Source organism: Sander lucioperca, chromosome 10 (assembly GCF_008315115.2).
Source record: "Sander lucioperca isolate FBNREF2018 chromosome 10, SLUC_FBN_1.2, whole genome shotgun sequence".
Lineage (NCBI taxonomy): Eukaryota > Metazoa > Chordata > Actinopteri > Perciformes > Percidae > Sander > Sander lucioperca.
In genome coordinates, this window is record NC_050182.1 from 14759202 (window position 1) to 14776378 (window position 17177).

General features: G+C 39.6%; 3 protein-coding genes and 1 long non-coding RNA gene across 6 annotated transcripts; 3 read left to right on the forward strand and 1 right to left on the reverse strand.

Moving 5' to 3' along the window:
• Window positions 1–186: 186 nt before the first annotated feature.
• Window positions 187–7064, forward strand: ccdc105 (coiled-coil domain containing 105). Its single transcript, XM_031313495.2, has 8 exons — window positions 187–685; window positions 1306–1590; window positions 2215–2319; window positions 3133–3283; window positions 3738–3904; window positions 4017–4112; window positions 4210–4323; window positions 5585–7064. The coding sequence occupies exons 1-8, from the start codon at window positions 392–394 to the stop codon at window positions 5810–5812; spliced, it is 1440 nt and encodes a 479-aa protein (XP_031169355.1). The 5' UTR covers window positions 187–391; the 3' UTR covers window positions 5813–7064.
• LOC116060156 lies at window positions 5703–12503 on the reverse strand. The gene is made up of 3 exons (XR_004107448.2): window positions 12363–12503; window positions 9455–9517; window positions 5703–5814 (listed from the first exon to the last, which is right to left on the reverse strand). It is a non-coding gene; the product is annotated as an uncharacterized LOC116060156 (long non-coding RNA).
• On the forward strand, window positions 7175–10238 carry LOC116060143 (sperm acrosome membrane-associated protein 4-like). The gene is made up of 3 exons (XM_031313578.2): window positions 7175–7654; window positions 9413–9532; window positions 9707–10238. The coding sequence occupies exons 1-3, from the start codon at window positions 7603–7605 to the stop codon at window positions 9910–9912; spliced, it is 378 nt and encodes a 125-aa protein (XP_031169438.1). The 5' UTR covers window positions 7175–7602; the 3' UTR covers window positions 9913–10238.
• On the forward strand, window positions 11498–16967 carry zp3d.2 (zona pellucida glycoprotein 3d tandem duplicate 2). 3 transcript variants are annotated; one of them, XM_036006721.1, is made up of 10 exons: window positions 11498–11642; window positions 11771–11889; window positions 11923–12325; window positions 13420–13535; window positions 13608–13711; window positions 14023–14197; window positions 15150–15250; window positions 15388–15478; window positions 15592–15665; window positions 16553–16967. In XM_036006721.1, the coding sequence occupies exons 2-10, from the start codon at window positions 11840–11842 to the stop codon at window positions 16936–16938; spliced, it is 1500 nt and encodes a 499-aa protein (XP_035862614.1). In that variant the 5' UTR covers window positions 11498–11642; window positions 11771–11839; the 3' UTR covers window positions 16939–16967. The 3 variants fall into 3 exon arrangements, with proteins under 3 accessions (XP_035862614.1, XP_035862613.1, XP_031169301.1); XM_036006720.1 differs by having other exon boundaries at window positions 11499–11642; window positions 15150–15255; window positions 15390–15478; XM_031313441.2 differs by having other exon boundaries at window positions 11499–11642; window positions 15150–15255; window positions 15390–15478; window positions 16562–16938.
• Window positions 16968–17177: the final 210 nt, after the last annotated feature.

Sequence of the window (17177 nt, forward strand, 5' to 3'; positions counted from 1 at the left end):
TATTTAGTGTAGAAGAAAAAATAGTTAAAATGAACATAAAGTTAGTTGTTAATCTTTTGTAGGCTACTGATGATTCAACCGGGAGAATTTCATGTCGATACAACCTGTAGATTGTCTACGGGAAGATGAATAGGCAATTGTGTAAAAAGCCAGTGTTGAATGACAGTGCCCCCTGCGTTCTTCTCACTGTCCAATCAAATAGCTTTGAGTTTCTAGTTACTTGAGGAAGTGTTGCTATGGACCTCATAGGTTACTTCAACAAAGTTTTCGCCCTGGATGCTTCACAGTGGACACATAGCCTTATTGGGGGGGGGGGGTATCGTCTTCAGAGAGGTAACAGCTGATGTTAAATATTATTTGTTTGTTTTAGGAGGAAAGTGCATGTGAAAGAATGCAGGTTCAGTCGGTGCCCCTCGGCTCTGTCACCATCGGACCGCAGTCTTGGCGCGATGAGACGGTCCGCTCGATCCGGCGGGCGGAGCGCCTGGTACGGCAGACTTGGGCCGGGCGGTCCGGGACTTGCAGCCGGCCCCAGAGCTGCAGCGCCGCCGCCGGTTTCACCCCAAAGCGCACAGACAGCACAGCGGAAACAACCGAAGATAAGATCACAGGGGCGGAATGCGGAGAGAGTCGTGACTTAATCTGCAAAAATAAGATGTCGAGGCCCCAAACAGCAGGAGCGATGGTGAGAAAACACAGGCGTGCAGAGTGCAGACAGATATGATATAGGCCTAGGCTATTTGCTGACTTTAGGCTAGACCTGAAAACTGAGGACAGGGATCACTTCACTGATCTGACAATCACAAGGAACAACATGTAGCCTAGTACAAGTAAACATTTGCAGATTATTCTTCATCACACCGATTAATAAAACTGCACCAAAAACATCTGTCATACAAGTTTAAAATTATGATCTAAGTTTTTAACAATTTAGGATGAGGTGAGATGTTTTTTCAATGGAGAAGTATTCATATCTTTTAGGCTACTTAAATAAAAGCAGCTTATTTTTACCACAGTATAAATTTACTCTTACAAAGAAAGGTCTACTTATCTACTTAAGTATCACAAGTAAAAGTAGTCATTATGCCTAAAGAATGGCTCCATTCAGAGTGTTGAAGTATTTTGTATAATATACAACATTATTGGGTTATTTTTACGGATGCATTAACATGTACTTAACTGTAGTCAATGTTAGAGGTGGTTAATTTGAACTAGGCCAACTTACTGTTGGGCAGTGTAGTCCATAACTAATCATCATTTAGAGGCTGGTCATACGTTTTGTAAACAAAATCTTAATTCTTAAAGTTCCAGAGTGGCTCCCAGAGGACATCTGTGGCCCCGTTCCCGCCTACCAGCTTGCGTGAGCAGTGTGCCGGGGCAAGTGTTGCCGTGGCCAGTGAGTACATGTGGAGGGTGCGGGAGGTGGAGGGCCAGCTGCGCAGGCAGGCCGGCAGGGTGACCCAGGAGGGTATCAAGCTGGAGAGGGAGAGGGGTCACCTGGAGAGGATGCTGCGCAGCCTCAGGACTGATCTGACTGTCAACAGGAGGAGCTCGGAGGGGAGGACCAGGAGGCCAGCCATTGCTGAGACGGTAAGTTACTCTCGTCTCTTTGCTCTTTTTTTCCCTACAGTCTGCTTTGTTCTTTGGGCCATAGTGTGATAAATAGAGTCATATGACCAGACGATACACAAGGAAAACACTGAATCATTTATCGCTTCAGGGCTGCGGTTTTGTTTCGTTCTGACCTCTGACCTGTGGAGAAGGAACCCCAAGATGAGTTTCTCCACAAAGATCAGCAGTGGTGTTGTACTTGAGCCGAGGCTTAAATAGTCTGACATATACACTTTAATTGTCGTTAATCATGCTTGGACTTTTGCCCTCAACCATTTCTAGATTTTGTCTTTTTTATGTTTATCTAAGGACAGAAAAAACTTTATTTATTTTCTGCGCAGGAAAGGTTTAGGGGATTTCACCTGCAGAAACATGCTCGTAATGGTTCTCAAACTGTCATAAAATGTTAAAATCCCACGCACCTCACACATTATTAATAAACTTATCTTACTCAAAGTACTGCTATTATAAAATCTTTTTTAAATCCCTTCAATAGTAATCCAACACCAGACGTGGTGTAAGTGATACACCAGATGGATTAATTGTGAACTTCATTTGTCAAAGAGAGGAGATGTGTTTGCTGACAGGTCTGCCCTGTTGCAGGAGAGAGATGGAGCTGATTACTTGTTGTTGTGTGAGAAAAGAGAGCTGGCCAAGTTGAAACAGGATCTGGAGGGAGCGCTGAGGAACACACTGACCCAGCTTCAGGTGATTTACGTTACTGTTCTGTCTTCAGTCATCAGTTGACTCATTTTCCTACCCCCCCCCCCTCCCCAACACACACACACACACACACACACACACACACACACACACACACACACACTCTCTCACACTCACTCACTCTCTTTTCCACTTCACCTTCCATGTGATTTACTGGCATTAGTGATTGAAGAAAAACAACACTGCCAAAGCCTTCACGCACCAATAACCACCACACCATTTCTAATTTTGAACAGAGATCAAATTATGCAAATGCAAAGTAAAATCACATAGAATTAGTTATAATGCATACTTGCCAAGAGCTATTATGACAATGTTATTAAGTCTTACAATAAAGCCCTCTTTATAAGAAAACTGTTCAACAAACTACAGAGAAAATATAAGTCGAACATTACTTGAAAGAATCAAAGGAACTTGGAATGAATTTTCTACCTGGTAGCCAAACCCTTCTTCAGTTCGAAATGTAGGTAAATTATTAGATGTCTATAGGTTGAACAATCAGAATCCGACAATGATCTCTTCAGCATATGTGCTAGAGCGAAAAACGATTAGTCGATTAATCAATTATAGTCGAGTGAAAGAAAATGAATTGGCAACTGTTGTGATAATTTATTAATCGTTTGAGTAATTCTTTAAAGGAAAAGACGTCCAACAGTTTCCGTTTTTTGAGTTGTTTTTTTGACTCGTGTGATTGTGAATTTAACCTGCTTGGGTTTTGGACAAGACATTTAAAGAGGGTACCTTGGGCTTTAGAGATATATTATGTGTCCATTCTCAGCCCCCCTCCTTGTTTTCCAGGCCCTGGGTCAGAGCAGCAGGCACCTGCTGGACTGTGCCGGTGAGCGGGCTCGTGTCATGGAGCTGCTGCCTCACAGCGGCTCTGCTGGAGGACACGGCAGCGCTGCTCAGAACTTCAACAAAGCAGACCCCATCAGCCCCTTTACACCAGGTACACTCAGGACACAAAGTTAAACTGAATCAATCCCTGCAGGCAAACATGCTGTTGCAGCAGGAAAAGCAGCTCTCAGGGAGAAATTACACAGAACAACACAAAAGAAAGAGTGTAATTTTTACACACATCCAATGTAGATGTTAAGTATATATGCACACATGAATAGTATAACCATACTATTAGATTGTGGACTTTTATTTTCATTTAATTAAATTAATTGCTTATGTACCAAAAATGTATCACACTATCTCTCTCTTGAACACAGAATACATACTAACACATCCTCTCATCACTAACCTACAGTACCTTTAACATTGTACCTGCTTACACTTACAAAACAATCAGTTCAGGAGATGCAGTATGGGTGATTTTAGGATGGTCTCTCTAAAAACTCTCTGTTCTTGTCCACCATGAAACACATAATCTTTACATCACATTTGTCTCTGTGCAGAATGTAAACAGGTTTTAGAGTCGTCCACTTTGACAGTCAATCAGTCACAGCTACTGAGGGAAAACATCAGACAGATGCTAAACAGTGCCATCACCAGGCAGAAAGATGTTCACCGCACCGTCAATGATGGCCTGGTGAAGAAAATTGCAGAGACAATCAGTCTGCAGGTAGAACAAAATACAACAACATGCTAAACCTCTTTGAATGCAATACAGAAATACCCTGACATCATTTTGTTTTCAGAATAATAATAAAAACGTTTAATTCTGTCTTCTGTAGCAAAACCTGACTTTGATGTCTGCAGCCACCAGACAGGCCATGTTTCGCAAGCAGAGGGAAATTAACTGTATTCGTCACAGCCACGACAGAGTGCAGGTTAGTTAGTGTGCATGTTGAACAGGTTCAGTGAATATTTTGGAGATTCAGAGACAATGTTTACAAGATGATGGTTTACCCTGTATTCTGTTTACAGGGTCCAGAGTACAGAGGTGACATACTGTCCAGAGAGAAGCTCAACAGGCCTCTGGTGCAGGTTTACCACAGACACCCAGGGACACAGCTACCTGAGGCTGCTCATCTCATACAGGTGTTTACTGCTTCCAAAATATCTATCCATATATGTGCACACATAAATGATGGTGACAGAAATCTGGCTACCACCTTCTTTTTCATACTTCATAAAAGGGTTCTGAGTTGTAACTAATGGCTTTATTAATTCTTATTAGCTCAATTATTAATGTTGTATACAATAGATCAGTAATAAACCATTGTATACACCAGAGTAACTTGTCTTCTCTATTGACCCTCCAATAGTTTGACGACTTATCCTGTGGTATAAAAAGCTGCTAAGCATCCTGACCTAAATTCATTAATAAATAACCTATTAAAGCTATAGTGTGTCGTTTCTGTCTTCACCATGAGGAATTCTAAGTTATGACAACAACACTGTTGGCATGTCCAAACGATACAAGCCATCTGTGATCGCGCACGCCTCCACGCAGTTGCTAGTATGCAAGGAGGACACGGAGGATTAAAAAAACATGGACTCTTCAGAAGAGGTCATTATCTTCACCCGAGCTTCTGCGTCAGAAAGTCACCCGACGACACAATCTTCTGAACATAGCCATACTGAGAAATACAGAGAGAGTTGTGTGGAGCTGATAGTCTTAATTCGCTTTGTAGCAAATCATTTGGCAATGGCTTGAATGTAACGGACGTTCATTAATATCAAAACGTTACGCACTAAAGCTTTAAAGCAGTATTCATTTTTTCTTTTGGCAACTATGTTCACCAGCTGGCTAACTGTGCTGTGTCCGTCTGCAACTTGTTGTTGAGCAGGTAGTGTATAGTTTATCAGGTGCTAAAAACAGCTGCCTGCCTGAAAACAACATTGATGACAGCGATGAACCAAAACAGTAAAGCTGCGGGCCAAAAGACCAAAACAATGAGCTAAAAGACACTAAAATACTTCATAGAGCTCAGGGAACTACAGATAAATGGTCAGTTGACAAGTAAACTTTCTGAGGAAAAAGGAAATGTTAGCTTGCACTCGCACCTCTGCAGACAACAATCTGTATGACTAATCTAAACCAAACCAAAACTGGCATTTGTCTCTCTATCCTACAACACATTATAAAAAGCGTTACAGTAGGGGCTGCAGTGACAAAAACATACACTGACCTTAATACAGGGAACAACAGCAAACAAAAACAAGGTTCATCCTATAAGTTCACACCATATATTTAAAAAAGCACTCAGTGGTTTAACACCAACCTCCCCTTTCGTCGCCTGCTGCGTGTCTCAAACAAACCAACCCAGGCTAAATGCATTTCCTGTATGTCTCTCAGGGCAGTGCAGTGCTGAGGCGATGTCTAATGTCATCGGAGGGTGAGCTGGCTGGGCTGCAGCGCGCCTGTCTGCAGCTGCTGGACGACCAGCACGGCAAGAGAGTGGCAGCTCAGGTGGACGCAGCTGTCATCCGCATGAGGCGTCAGCAGGTCGACAAGCGAGCCATGCCTTCTGTCCTCCAGCAGGGGTCGTGCAGAAGCCAAATCCCCCTGTCTTGTATTCAGTAGGGCTGCAGCAAACATGCAAGTAGAGAGAGAGATAACTCAAAGTGTGTTGTGAGAATAGGGCCGTGTGCAAGATGTACTAGTTCAAGATTAGTAAAATGGGATAAGAGTAACAGTATATGGCCAAGAGTATATGGACACCCCTGTTAACATATTCTTGTGTAGTTTTAGGCTAGGCCATTCGGTTTTCAAAATCCCCCATGCACAAGGTCAAGTCCATAAAAAATGGCCCGCACAGAGCTCTGAACTCCACCCTATCCAACACATTTGGAATGAGTTGGAATAGGCCTGTGTTGGACCTTTCTTTTGCTCTTGTGGCCGAATGGGCAAATCCCTGCAACCAGGTTCCAAAATCTAGTGGAAAGCCTTCCCAGAAGAGTGAAGGCTGTTATAGCAGTAGATAAATGCCCATGGTTTCAGAATGAAATCTGCAACCACCACATTTGGGTGTAATTCTCAGGTGTCCCCATACATTTGCCCAAATGGTGTATGTTCCTGCACTGTGCTGCACAAATGGAGTTGGACATGTTCTCTTATTTCCCTTTGTGCAGTAACATTTCAAACACTGAAATGTAATTGAAGTTGAAGTGTTACAAGTTACAAAACAATGTGTGAGACTCTACTGTTGACAACGTTACACTTCCTGGTCAGAAAGAAGCATAACCAAATTCTGATGGTTTGTCCCAGGTAACTTAAGAAAGCTGCGGTAAAGTATTAAAAAAATCACTTTCAATGGCCTGTATTTTCATTTGACTGATATATCTTTCTGATGCAGCAGACCCCAGCCAACTGTTATTTCAGTTAAAAGAAATATTGAGATTTTATTTGCCGTAAACATTTCATTGTGGTCTAAATCGGTGATCTTTACTGCAATAAAACATGACCATGGTAGGAACAATGGCCTTTTATACAGCTGAAAATAGAAACAGAAAAAGAGTTTAGTAGTGTCTAATGTGATTATCTTATCTAACAAGATTATCAGATGTATCACTGAAAACCATTTATTTACTCAATAAACTAAAGTATTAGTTTGTTTTAAGATTTAAACTGATAATGCCCATTTTTGTGAAACAAAGCCGCTTCAAAGACCTGTGAATTTAGAATTTTCCATAAAGTTAAAAACTGTGGCACTGTTCCTACATCCTGCTCAGATTTCTAGTCATGGGACTGCAGGTCACTTGACAGCACTTCTACCAAACTTAACGTCTTTCATTAAGAAATAAGACATGATTTAATAAAGCCCTGTTTTACCTTAGTACAGTACACTCCATGTCTTGTCATTCTGTAAAAAAAGTGGACATAAAATTACCCTTTAGAATAAAAGATCATCATAAGACAAAATGAAATCGTATAGGCTTTTTCCTAAACTAGAGGGTAGTTTCCTCACAAAGCCCTATTGACGGTCTTAAATCTGAATGGGGCTATTCTCTGCCTGAGAGTGAGCCCGGGCGGCACTGCAAAGTCATGGCTATCACCGGGAAGCTAACAGCCTAATTGAATCATAAGTATTGGGGTGTGGAGATGCTTGGAGTTAACGAACACAATATTAAGAGAAACCAGAAGAGATTTACGTTCAGATCTCTGCAGCTGGGCCGACTGAGAAAGCAGAAAAAGCCTGGATAAAGCTGATTGGAAACTGACTCATAAGTCATAAAGACGGAGACTTCAACAGGTTTCTTGTGTTTAAAGAACAAGACAGCTGGTTTGTTCTAGAAAATAAGAAGAAAGAGACCGAGAGCTGAAGAATCAAGTTGCAAGCATATTTTCTCCCTGTAAGAAAGAAACAGTCAGTAATGTCGAAGCTGGTTTGCTCTCTGCTTCTCCTTTGTTTACTTCCAGCTGTGGGTAAGTGAACAACACACAAGTGTCTGTGTTTATGTGTTTGCTTGTGCGTATGAATGCACAAAACATGCATGCTATTGCCAAAAGAAATACTTTACGATTATATACTTTACGTTGATTAATCTGTCAATTATTTTCCAGATTAACTGATTAACAGTGTGTTCTATAAAACATTGAAGAAAAAAAAAACAGTGAAAATTGCACATTACAGTTTCCCATAGCCAAAGGCAACATCTTCAAATGTCTTATTTTTTTCCGACTAACAGACAGACACCCATAGACATTGAACTCACTATAATATAAGACAAGGAAAACCAGCAAATCTTCACATTTGAGAAGCTGAAACCAGCAAATGTTTGGTATTTTGGTTTAGCAGCAAGAAGGTTCCGGGTCTGTAGAATTACAATTCGAATTTGAATTAAAGGAAGCAGAATTGCAATTCAATAAAAATTCAAAGAAATTCATATACATAATTTAAGTGAAGTGTTTAACAATAAAGCTTTACAATATATGTCAGATATGATTGCATTACATATTCTATAAATGATATTAGTTTGAACTACTTGTACAGATTACATTAACAGGAAATGTTTTCCCCCAGCAATGAATGTTAAAAGCTCTAGTCACAGAACAAATAATTTGAAAAAAAAAGTTTGATTTATTGTAATTGTAATTTTGTGGAACATGACTCCATTTCCCAGAATGCTTTACTTTAACCAAGTATTTAAAATGGTTGCCAAACAATTTAAGGTGGACATTTATTTGAAAGCTTCTTTTCTACACAATTTGATGGTCAACACTGGACTTTTTAAGTTTCAGAAGTCCCTTACAACTTTAGATTACAAACGTTTATAACAAAATGTATGCAGGGTTGAGGAGTGACTAGTTACGTGTAATGAAATTATGTTATTAAATTACAAAATGTATGTAATTGTATTTAGTTGTATTACTGAGGTAAAATGTGTAATTCAATTAGTTACTAATCAAATTAAAAGGCAATTGCTTTGCACTGATAAAGTAATCCAAATAAAGTGAACTTAGGTAACTTATAACAGTAAGCAATTACATTTCCAAAGGAACCTTCCTAACACTGAATGTATGTGAGATTCAGCACATTCTTTCTGTTGTGCGACTGTGTGGAACTTCTTTGAATTGCCATGAATTTAATTCCACTTCCTGTCATTCAAATTCAACTTCCTGTGGGGCGGAGTCAATTCAATTCAAATTCAAATTCATGAATTGAAAGGAGGCCAATTCTGAAATTCTGAATTTTGCACAAGCCTGCTGCCCACTGCTCCCTTGAGAGATGGGTTAAAGTGCAGAGAATGAATTTCGCTACATGTATGTGTAAGTGACAGTAAAGTACCTTTACCTACCTTTAAAACATTATGCAAGCAATTGATTATTTGAAATTGATTATCAAAATAGTTTAAGCCAATTAATCAACTAACTGTTTCAGCTTAAGCTTATATACATTTTATATCAACAATAATGCTTCTGTTACATACATTTCATTATATACACAGTATATATCAATTTATTTATTTCCATAATAACAATTATCCAATCACAGCAGCAATTTTTTAGCTCATTTTTGAGTTAACAATGTGTATGAGGATTAAATTCAAAGCAATGGATGATACAGCTTCTGTCCTTTTCATCATGTTTTGGAACATAATCATATCATCACTCCAGCTCCTCTGCACAACTAAATGCTCTTCAGATTTTTGGGGGTTTTAACGAACATGTCTGTCCTTCCAGTTCCCCTCTTTTGTTACACCTGTGTGTTCCCCACCATCTCACCTCTGGACTGCATCAGATTCCCTCTCAAGTGTCCACCCGGGCAGGTCTGTCTGTCCAGCAGAGCTGTGGGCAAGAAAGGTGAGAAGAGGGTGCCTCAAACCACTGAACAAAATGTAAATGAATCAAAACTGAGAAAAAGAACTGAAAAAGGCAGCACGGAGGGAGATGTGTCAGTGTGGTTTATTATGAGTGTGGGTCTGTGAGTCTCTCCCAAACTGATGTGTCTAATGAACTCATAATTTTTTTTTTTAGGAGACTTCCGTGTGGTGTTGTATGAGAAGAGCTGCATCTTGCCCTACCTGTGTGGGGTCACGGGGGAAAAACACACCATGGGACTCAACTTCACCTTCACCAATGAATGCTGCAACACACACCTGTGCAATGGAGCTGCGACACCTGCTACCCCCTACTGGACTGGCCCAATAGCCACGCTTCTTATTTCATACTCAGTTTGGTGAACAGTTCATTTTAAAGTAATGTGGTAGAGAACTTATGAAGCAGATATCCCTTTTCTGCCCTTTAATGAAATGACATTGTACTCAACTTCCTTTTAGTAACTGTGCACTAATCTGTGCTAAACTGAGGTTTATTTACCCATGTCTGTGAGATGGACAAATAATATGTTTTCCTAATTATTGCTAACATCTTAAGACATGCCTTTCAGGTTGCAGAGCTGTTTTTGGAGTGGATAGTGAGGATGTAACATGTGTGGCTTATGTTCTCATTATTTAGTATTAATATACAAACTGATCAAATAAATTACCTCTGTTCACTTATCAGTAAAGTTTGTCTCATAGGACTTCAAAATGTGTATGTTTATACACATTGTGTCGTATTTACCCTCTGTCCTTAGAACCTTCACCAAAAACGGAAACAGCTCCACCTAAAGAGGTGCACATACAGAGTAGACAGTGGAAGTCGTAGCAGAATTCAGTGTAAGGAAACAGAATTACAGCAACATTTCAGCGATTTTAACAAAAATGATCAAATCAAAGTTTGGTGGATAATGTACTGTATATCACTGAGATCCTCTACATGGCTGTGGAAGCTTTGCTTGGAGTGAGGAGGCCCTCCACATCCAACCTGGCCTGGCCTATAAAGGATATACATAACAAGTACAAGGGAAGGAGGGGAAACAAATTTGAGAAATATTGTTAACTATAAATCTTGAATTAATTGTGCACCCACTGTGTAAGAACAGCAGACCTTATATTGCAGATAACTTTTACTTTACTTTTCGAGATTACATTTACATTTTTCTTATCATCACACAGGTTGCGTACACTACACAATGTTGTAACATGATGCTGTTTATTATTAGTAATTTTATTTGTGTGTTGACAGAATTGTATGAGAAATATTAATGAAGGTAAATACGGTGCAAAATGTGAGTGCTTGTAGAATACGATGTGAGAACTTACAGAACAAAAAATCTGAACTTCTATATAAACATTTGCACTTGTAAAAAATATTCACACACGTGATCTGAATTTGAAGTCACGAAAGGAAGAAAAAACACATGAAAGCTTGTAAAAAAAAAATCAGGACTTGTAAGTTGAAATTTGCACTCGTAGAAAATGTTCACACAACTGCTGTATTCTGAATGTGAAGTCACAGAAAAAATATTCACAAATGTGTAGATTGATATTAACATGAACACAATGCGAACTGCAATGCAACATTTACTCATACTTTTTTTTTTTTTGTCAGGTTAATGTTCCATCACAACCACAACTCAGTGATTACAACCTCTTGAATCTGTCATTTGATCAGATAAAATCACGTTTTGCATATTTGTTTTGTATTGTTATGTTTAAGTCAAAAATAAACCAGAAAAAATGAATATGTGTAACTACAAACTTTTTAAAGTAGGCTAAGCATATTTTTTGTACATCCGGGCGGAAGTTACCTAATCAGATTTAAGACAATTCATTTTTTATATTAAATATTTTTATTTATATCATTTACCTTTTTTTTTATAACTTTTTTTTCACAGCTGGTATTTTGACCACAGGTGTTACTAATAATATTAATTATATGCGTTCCGTGCGTTGAGCTCACCGGAAATTGCCTCCCTAGGTCCACTTATGCTTTTCTTGACTTAATATACAGTCTATGGGTAAAACCGGGTCTATACTATGACATAAAAATCAACCAACTTGTTATTTCACTTATAACACTAATTGAGGTATGTAAATGTGACTAGAAACAGGACGCGCAACTTCTGCCATCGTTTTTTTTTTTTTTTTTTTTTATATTAAACAACGAGCGAGTGGCGCCATTTTGTTTCCGTTTTGCGTTCTCTTCCACCATCAGGTGCTGTTGATTTGGATCATCATCAGTGAAATACTCTTAAGGTTGATTTTCTAAACTTTAAAATAAAACATGAAACATCTGATTAAGATGTACCTGTCACTATTGTTTATGCTGCCGCTGTTGTCCTTCACTGATGGAGGAACACTACAAATGTTTGAGGCTTTAAATCCAACGACCCAGGTGATGAGAAAAGGTTCCCGGAGAAAAACACCGACTCTGCCGCCGCCATACCTGCACCTCCCCGTGTTTGTGGACTCCGGGCCGCCGCTGGTGCACAAGGAGCATTTCTCTCCATCCAAAGGCACCGGACTGGAGCATTTACCCGAGCCCGTCCGGGAGATCATGTTCCCGGTTTGGCCTAGCACCAGTCCGCCCAGCGTTTCCGTGAGGACTTTGTGCAAGTTTAACAAGATGCTCGTGCAGGTGCAGAGGAGCATTATGGGCGCCGGTGAACCAGTCTCTCAACTCAAACTGGGGACATGCCAAGCCAGTAAAGTCACGAGGGATTACCTTTATTTTGAATATGACATTGGCATGTGTGGAACCAGACGCACGGTGAGATTTAACAATAGGCCTAAAGTTTGATATTTACCGTTTTAGCCATGCTGTGGCTCTGGTTGCAATCTCGATCTGTTGGACGGTCAACCACTTTGGTCCAAACTAAAATATCTCAACATTTATTTGATGGATTGGCACCAAATTTGGTACAGCCATTTATGGTTTCCAGTGGATGAATCCTACTGAATATGGTGATCCCTTGACTTTTTCTCTAGCGCCACCAGCAGGTCAAAGTTTTCACTTATCCTAAACATCAAACATCTATTGGCATCTCATTTTTTTTCAAGCATTCAGGGGATGAATCCTACTGATTTTGATTATGACTTTTCCTTCTATCGCTGTCACGAGGCAGATTTTAATTTTATTTTGTATGAAATCTTTCAACTAGCTGCAATGATTAGTCCAATGCATTGTCAGAAAATGAATCAGCATTTTGACAGTCAGATACTCAAAGTCAATCAAAATGGCCACAAATTAATTTATTTGCTGCTTTCCTAGGGCTATAATCCATTGAATATTGTCACGCAAAACAACAAACACAACTGATGTCACCTTGGGTTCCAGGATCTTTTGATTGTCACTTTGTTTTATGTTTTATCTAGGCTAACAGTTAAGCATCAAGAAAATAGACAGAAGTGTAATTAAGACAGTAATTGTTAGATGCAGTCCTAGTCTTAACAACAATTGGATTGTCATGGGTTTTGACACAGATTCATTTCCCATGAGGATGAATTGTAATAACTTTGGTAAACCCTTACATTTTCACTTAGCAACGTTATCAGGCCAACATTTTATTTTGTCCAATAGCATAACTTAATACCCCCGAATATAGTGACAGCCCCGTCAGCCTCAGCTGTACTTATCCAATTAGCAAATGTCAGAATGCTATCACTCTAAACTTGATGATGAACATGGTAAACATATACTGTACACATGCTAAACATCTGCATGTCAGCATTGTCATTGCCAGTATGTTAGCAAGCTGTTTAGCTCAAAACGCCGCTGTGCCTATGTACGGCCTTACAGAGCCACTAGCTGTAGACTTAGTTTTAAAGAAAGATTGATAATTTACATGATTTGTTTCCTTGCAGATAATTAATAACCAGCTGGTCTATTCAAACACACTACAGTATGACCCATCAAGGGTCCAAGGACAAATCAGGCGAGCTTTGCCTTTCACCCTGCGTGTACGATGTTGTTACAACAGGTAAGACTGGATCCAGACCAGAAAGCATTCTGCACCAAGTTCTTTCAATGCACAATGTCTTTAACTGTTTAGGTACCAATATGCCTACAAAATTGGCTACGCACCAAAGATGCAGATGCGCAAGATCGTAACACCAATGAAGAACAGAGCTAAATTCACTCTGACTCCACGAAATGGTAAGACCTATAAAACATATCTTAACAGATTTCTATGGGCTCTCAAAGGTCTTGAAGAGCATTGGAGTTAGATTGAAGAATGCATTTAGAACTTTTGGAACATGGATTGTTGACCTTAGCCCTTTATGGCCCCAACCAGTAAAACCCAAGCCTCTCAGCCTTTGAATTCAATCAAACACACCCTATTTACGGTAATATCACTTAGTTCTTGTATTTGAATTTAGGAAACCTGGATTTCTTGTAACTGCATGATGATGAATGTGGAAGCTGCTGCTGTTCTTGTTGCCTGACTGCTTCCTTCTGTCTTTCAGCTCAGTGGGAAAGGCTTTCTCCATCAGATCAGTACGTGCTCGGGAAGCCTGTGTACTTTGAGGCCAATGCTCTGTCCATGTCCCAAGACGAAAGATTGTACGTTCACTTGTGTTACGTGACTCCTGAGAAGTCCCCCACCTCCACGCCTCAGTTTGCAGTCGTGAAAAACTTTGGGTAATAATCACCTCACTAGGGACCGTTTTTTGGCAGATTATTTGTATTGGCTTTTTATCTGCCTGATAACCGATAAAGTTAATTAACTACAAAGTGCGCTACTTTGGCTCCGCTACAGTTTTGTGTTGGTCCATTTGCTTCGGTTTCACTCACTACTGAGGGCCAGATGTACTAACGATTTTGCGCCCACTTCATGCGTGTGTGCGCGTAAAAGCATGGCGAGGTATGTATAAACAGGCCGCACTGAGGTAAAAGCGCAGACTGCCTATCGCAGGAACTGAAAATGGCAAATTGCTCTTTTCCGTGTCATGCATATGCATTCACGGGAGGGTGAAGGGAAAAGTGAGTTTCCCATAAAAAGATGGGAGGGGAAGCGTGAAGTGCGCCTAACTATGTATTCCGCGGTATGTACAAAAAACGCCCTTGACAGCGCGCCTCTATTTTGCGGGGAAAATTCTCTGCCTCTTAAAAGCAGGTGTAAACCAGCCGGAAGCGAGTTTCCTCACATATGCCTCCTGGTGAAATGGCAGCAGTAATCCGAGCAAGACGAAGACATGGGCCAAGGATCACACTTTTTCCAGTTGAGTGAACAGCGTTACAGATTAAGCAGCCATGCAATATTACAGTTACTGGAAGAAATCAAAGATGACATTGAATCTCCGACTCAGCGTTCACATTCCACAAAATCTTAATTTTGCCTTAAAGATTTTCCTTTTCACGCTATATGCATATCGGTTCCAAATATCAGTTATCGGTTTCATTAACTACTAATAATCAGTATCGATATCGGCCTTGCAAAACCAGTATCGGTCGATCCCTACACCTCACTCTCACACAAACTGAAGACCGTGAGATTTATTGTCACTCAGATTTTATTTTTAAAAAAAATGTATGTTTTTACAAAAATTGCATATGTAGGCTAATGGTCAAGTTTTATCTCCCTCTGATAAAGGTGTATGGTTGAAAGCAAGTACAGTCGCACCAGATTCATCCCATACAAAAACAATGCTGTGAGATTCTCTGTGGATGCCTTTTTGTTCACGGGAATGATGGCACAGGTGTGTGATGTTACTATCAGAGCAAAATTAGTTTTAATTTCTTTGCTACAAATTGTCTGGTTTTGGTTTGAGTACCGTGCTAAAATACTAAAACATTTAACTGATGGCAAATCTTGTGATCTGATCTCCTATAGCAGCTCTACATGCACTGCTCCATGTCTGTTGGCAGTTATGTCCCCACACCTATAGCTAAGTCCTGCAACTATGACACAAAAACAAGAAGGTTAGTGTTTTTTTTTTTTTTTTTTTTTTTTTTTTTAAGAAAATAATTAACAAATACAAAGTTCAAACTTGCTTTACAATTGACACACAAGGGTTTATAACTATTTTTCTCAGATGGGTTGAGCTGTATGGACCAGACTCGGTGTGCACCTGCTGCGACTCCAACTGTAGCTCTTCTGCATCCGAAGGTGAGTCATTGCTTCCCTCGTTTTCCATAATAAAACATGTCTTATCACGATTAAAAGATACGGCTGCAGAAATGATATACTCAACAAATGATAAGATTAAAAACCAAAATGACTTGATCTAGGGCTGGGCAATATATTGACATTATATTGATATCGTGATATGAGACTAGATATCATCTTAGATTTTGGAAATCGTAATATCATAAATGGCTTAAGTGTTGTCTTTTTCCCCTGGTTTTAAAGGCTGCATTACAGTAAAGTGATGTCATTTTCTGTGTTACCAGACTGTTCTAGCTCTTCTATTATTTTTTACCTTTACCCACTTAGTCATTATATCTATATTACTGAAGATTATTTATCTTAAATCTCATTGTGAAGATATTTTGTTAAAGCACCAATTGTCAACCCTAGAATACTGCCGCAATATAGACATCAAGGTATTAGGACAAGAATATCACGATATCTGATTTTCTCCATATCGCCCAGCCCTAACTTGATTCTACTAACAAGTGTTGTCTGTGTAGTCAAAGCCGGACATAGCTTATTGTACCAAAGAGCTCAATTTTTGTAAAAAAAAAAAAAAAGTAACTATTGCACAGGGGGACATGTTCCTTCATTACCATGAACACAGGCACCATGGTTTATTTTGAGTCAGTCCCAAGTGTCTCTAATTATGCTGTATGTCTGTCCTTTTTTTTTTCTTGTTTATGTAAAGCACCGTGTAATTTTTTTTTTTTTTTTTTAAACATTATACAAATATAAAATGTTAACTATCAAGAGTGTAAATATAACTGTGCCATTACAGGAAGTTACATCTTTTTATTTTATTTTCAGTAGTTATTTCTGCTGTAATTTTGGAACATATTGTATATCAAATATTCAACATTTTTTTTCAGTGACCAAAATAATCAGCAGCAGGCCGTGGACAATACAGCCTAAAGTGAAATCCACTACAGCCCAGAAGAGGACGACAGTCCCCACCACCACAACAACAACAACAGCAGCAGCAGCACCACAACCAGAGACGACCAAGGAGGTGACTGAATGGAGGGCGAGTTCACAGCCTGAAGTGATAGCAGTGACTCTGATGGGAAAGGTGGAGAACACGGGGAAGGAGTTGGAGTGGCTATCTGGAGGTAAAGGAGTGACATGGATTGAGATGGACGATGAGGAGAAGCAGGTGAAGGGCTCTGCTGTTGTGATGGAGGTGAAGGAGGAGGTGGTCACACAACCTCGCACAATATTTGAAGACATCTTTGAATTTGACAAATAAAGCTGACGTTTGTACAGTGATAAGTTTCAGTCAGGGTGGCTCATTACACGACTCCTAACAAACTCATGATCTAGTGGTCAATGTAAATATTTTTTAATGTAATCAATGTCTCTATTATTACACATTTGAGACAGTGGTTGTTGGGACTAACTAGGGAACTAGAAACTGACCTTTATATCAATCCTCTTTAAAGGAATAGTGGTGAAATAAGCCTATTAACTTGGACAGAGTCAGCTGTT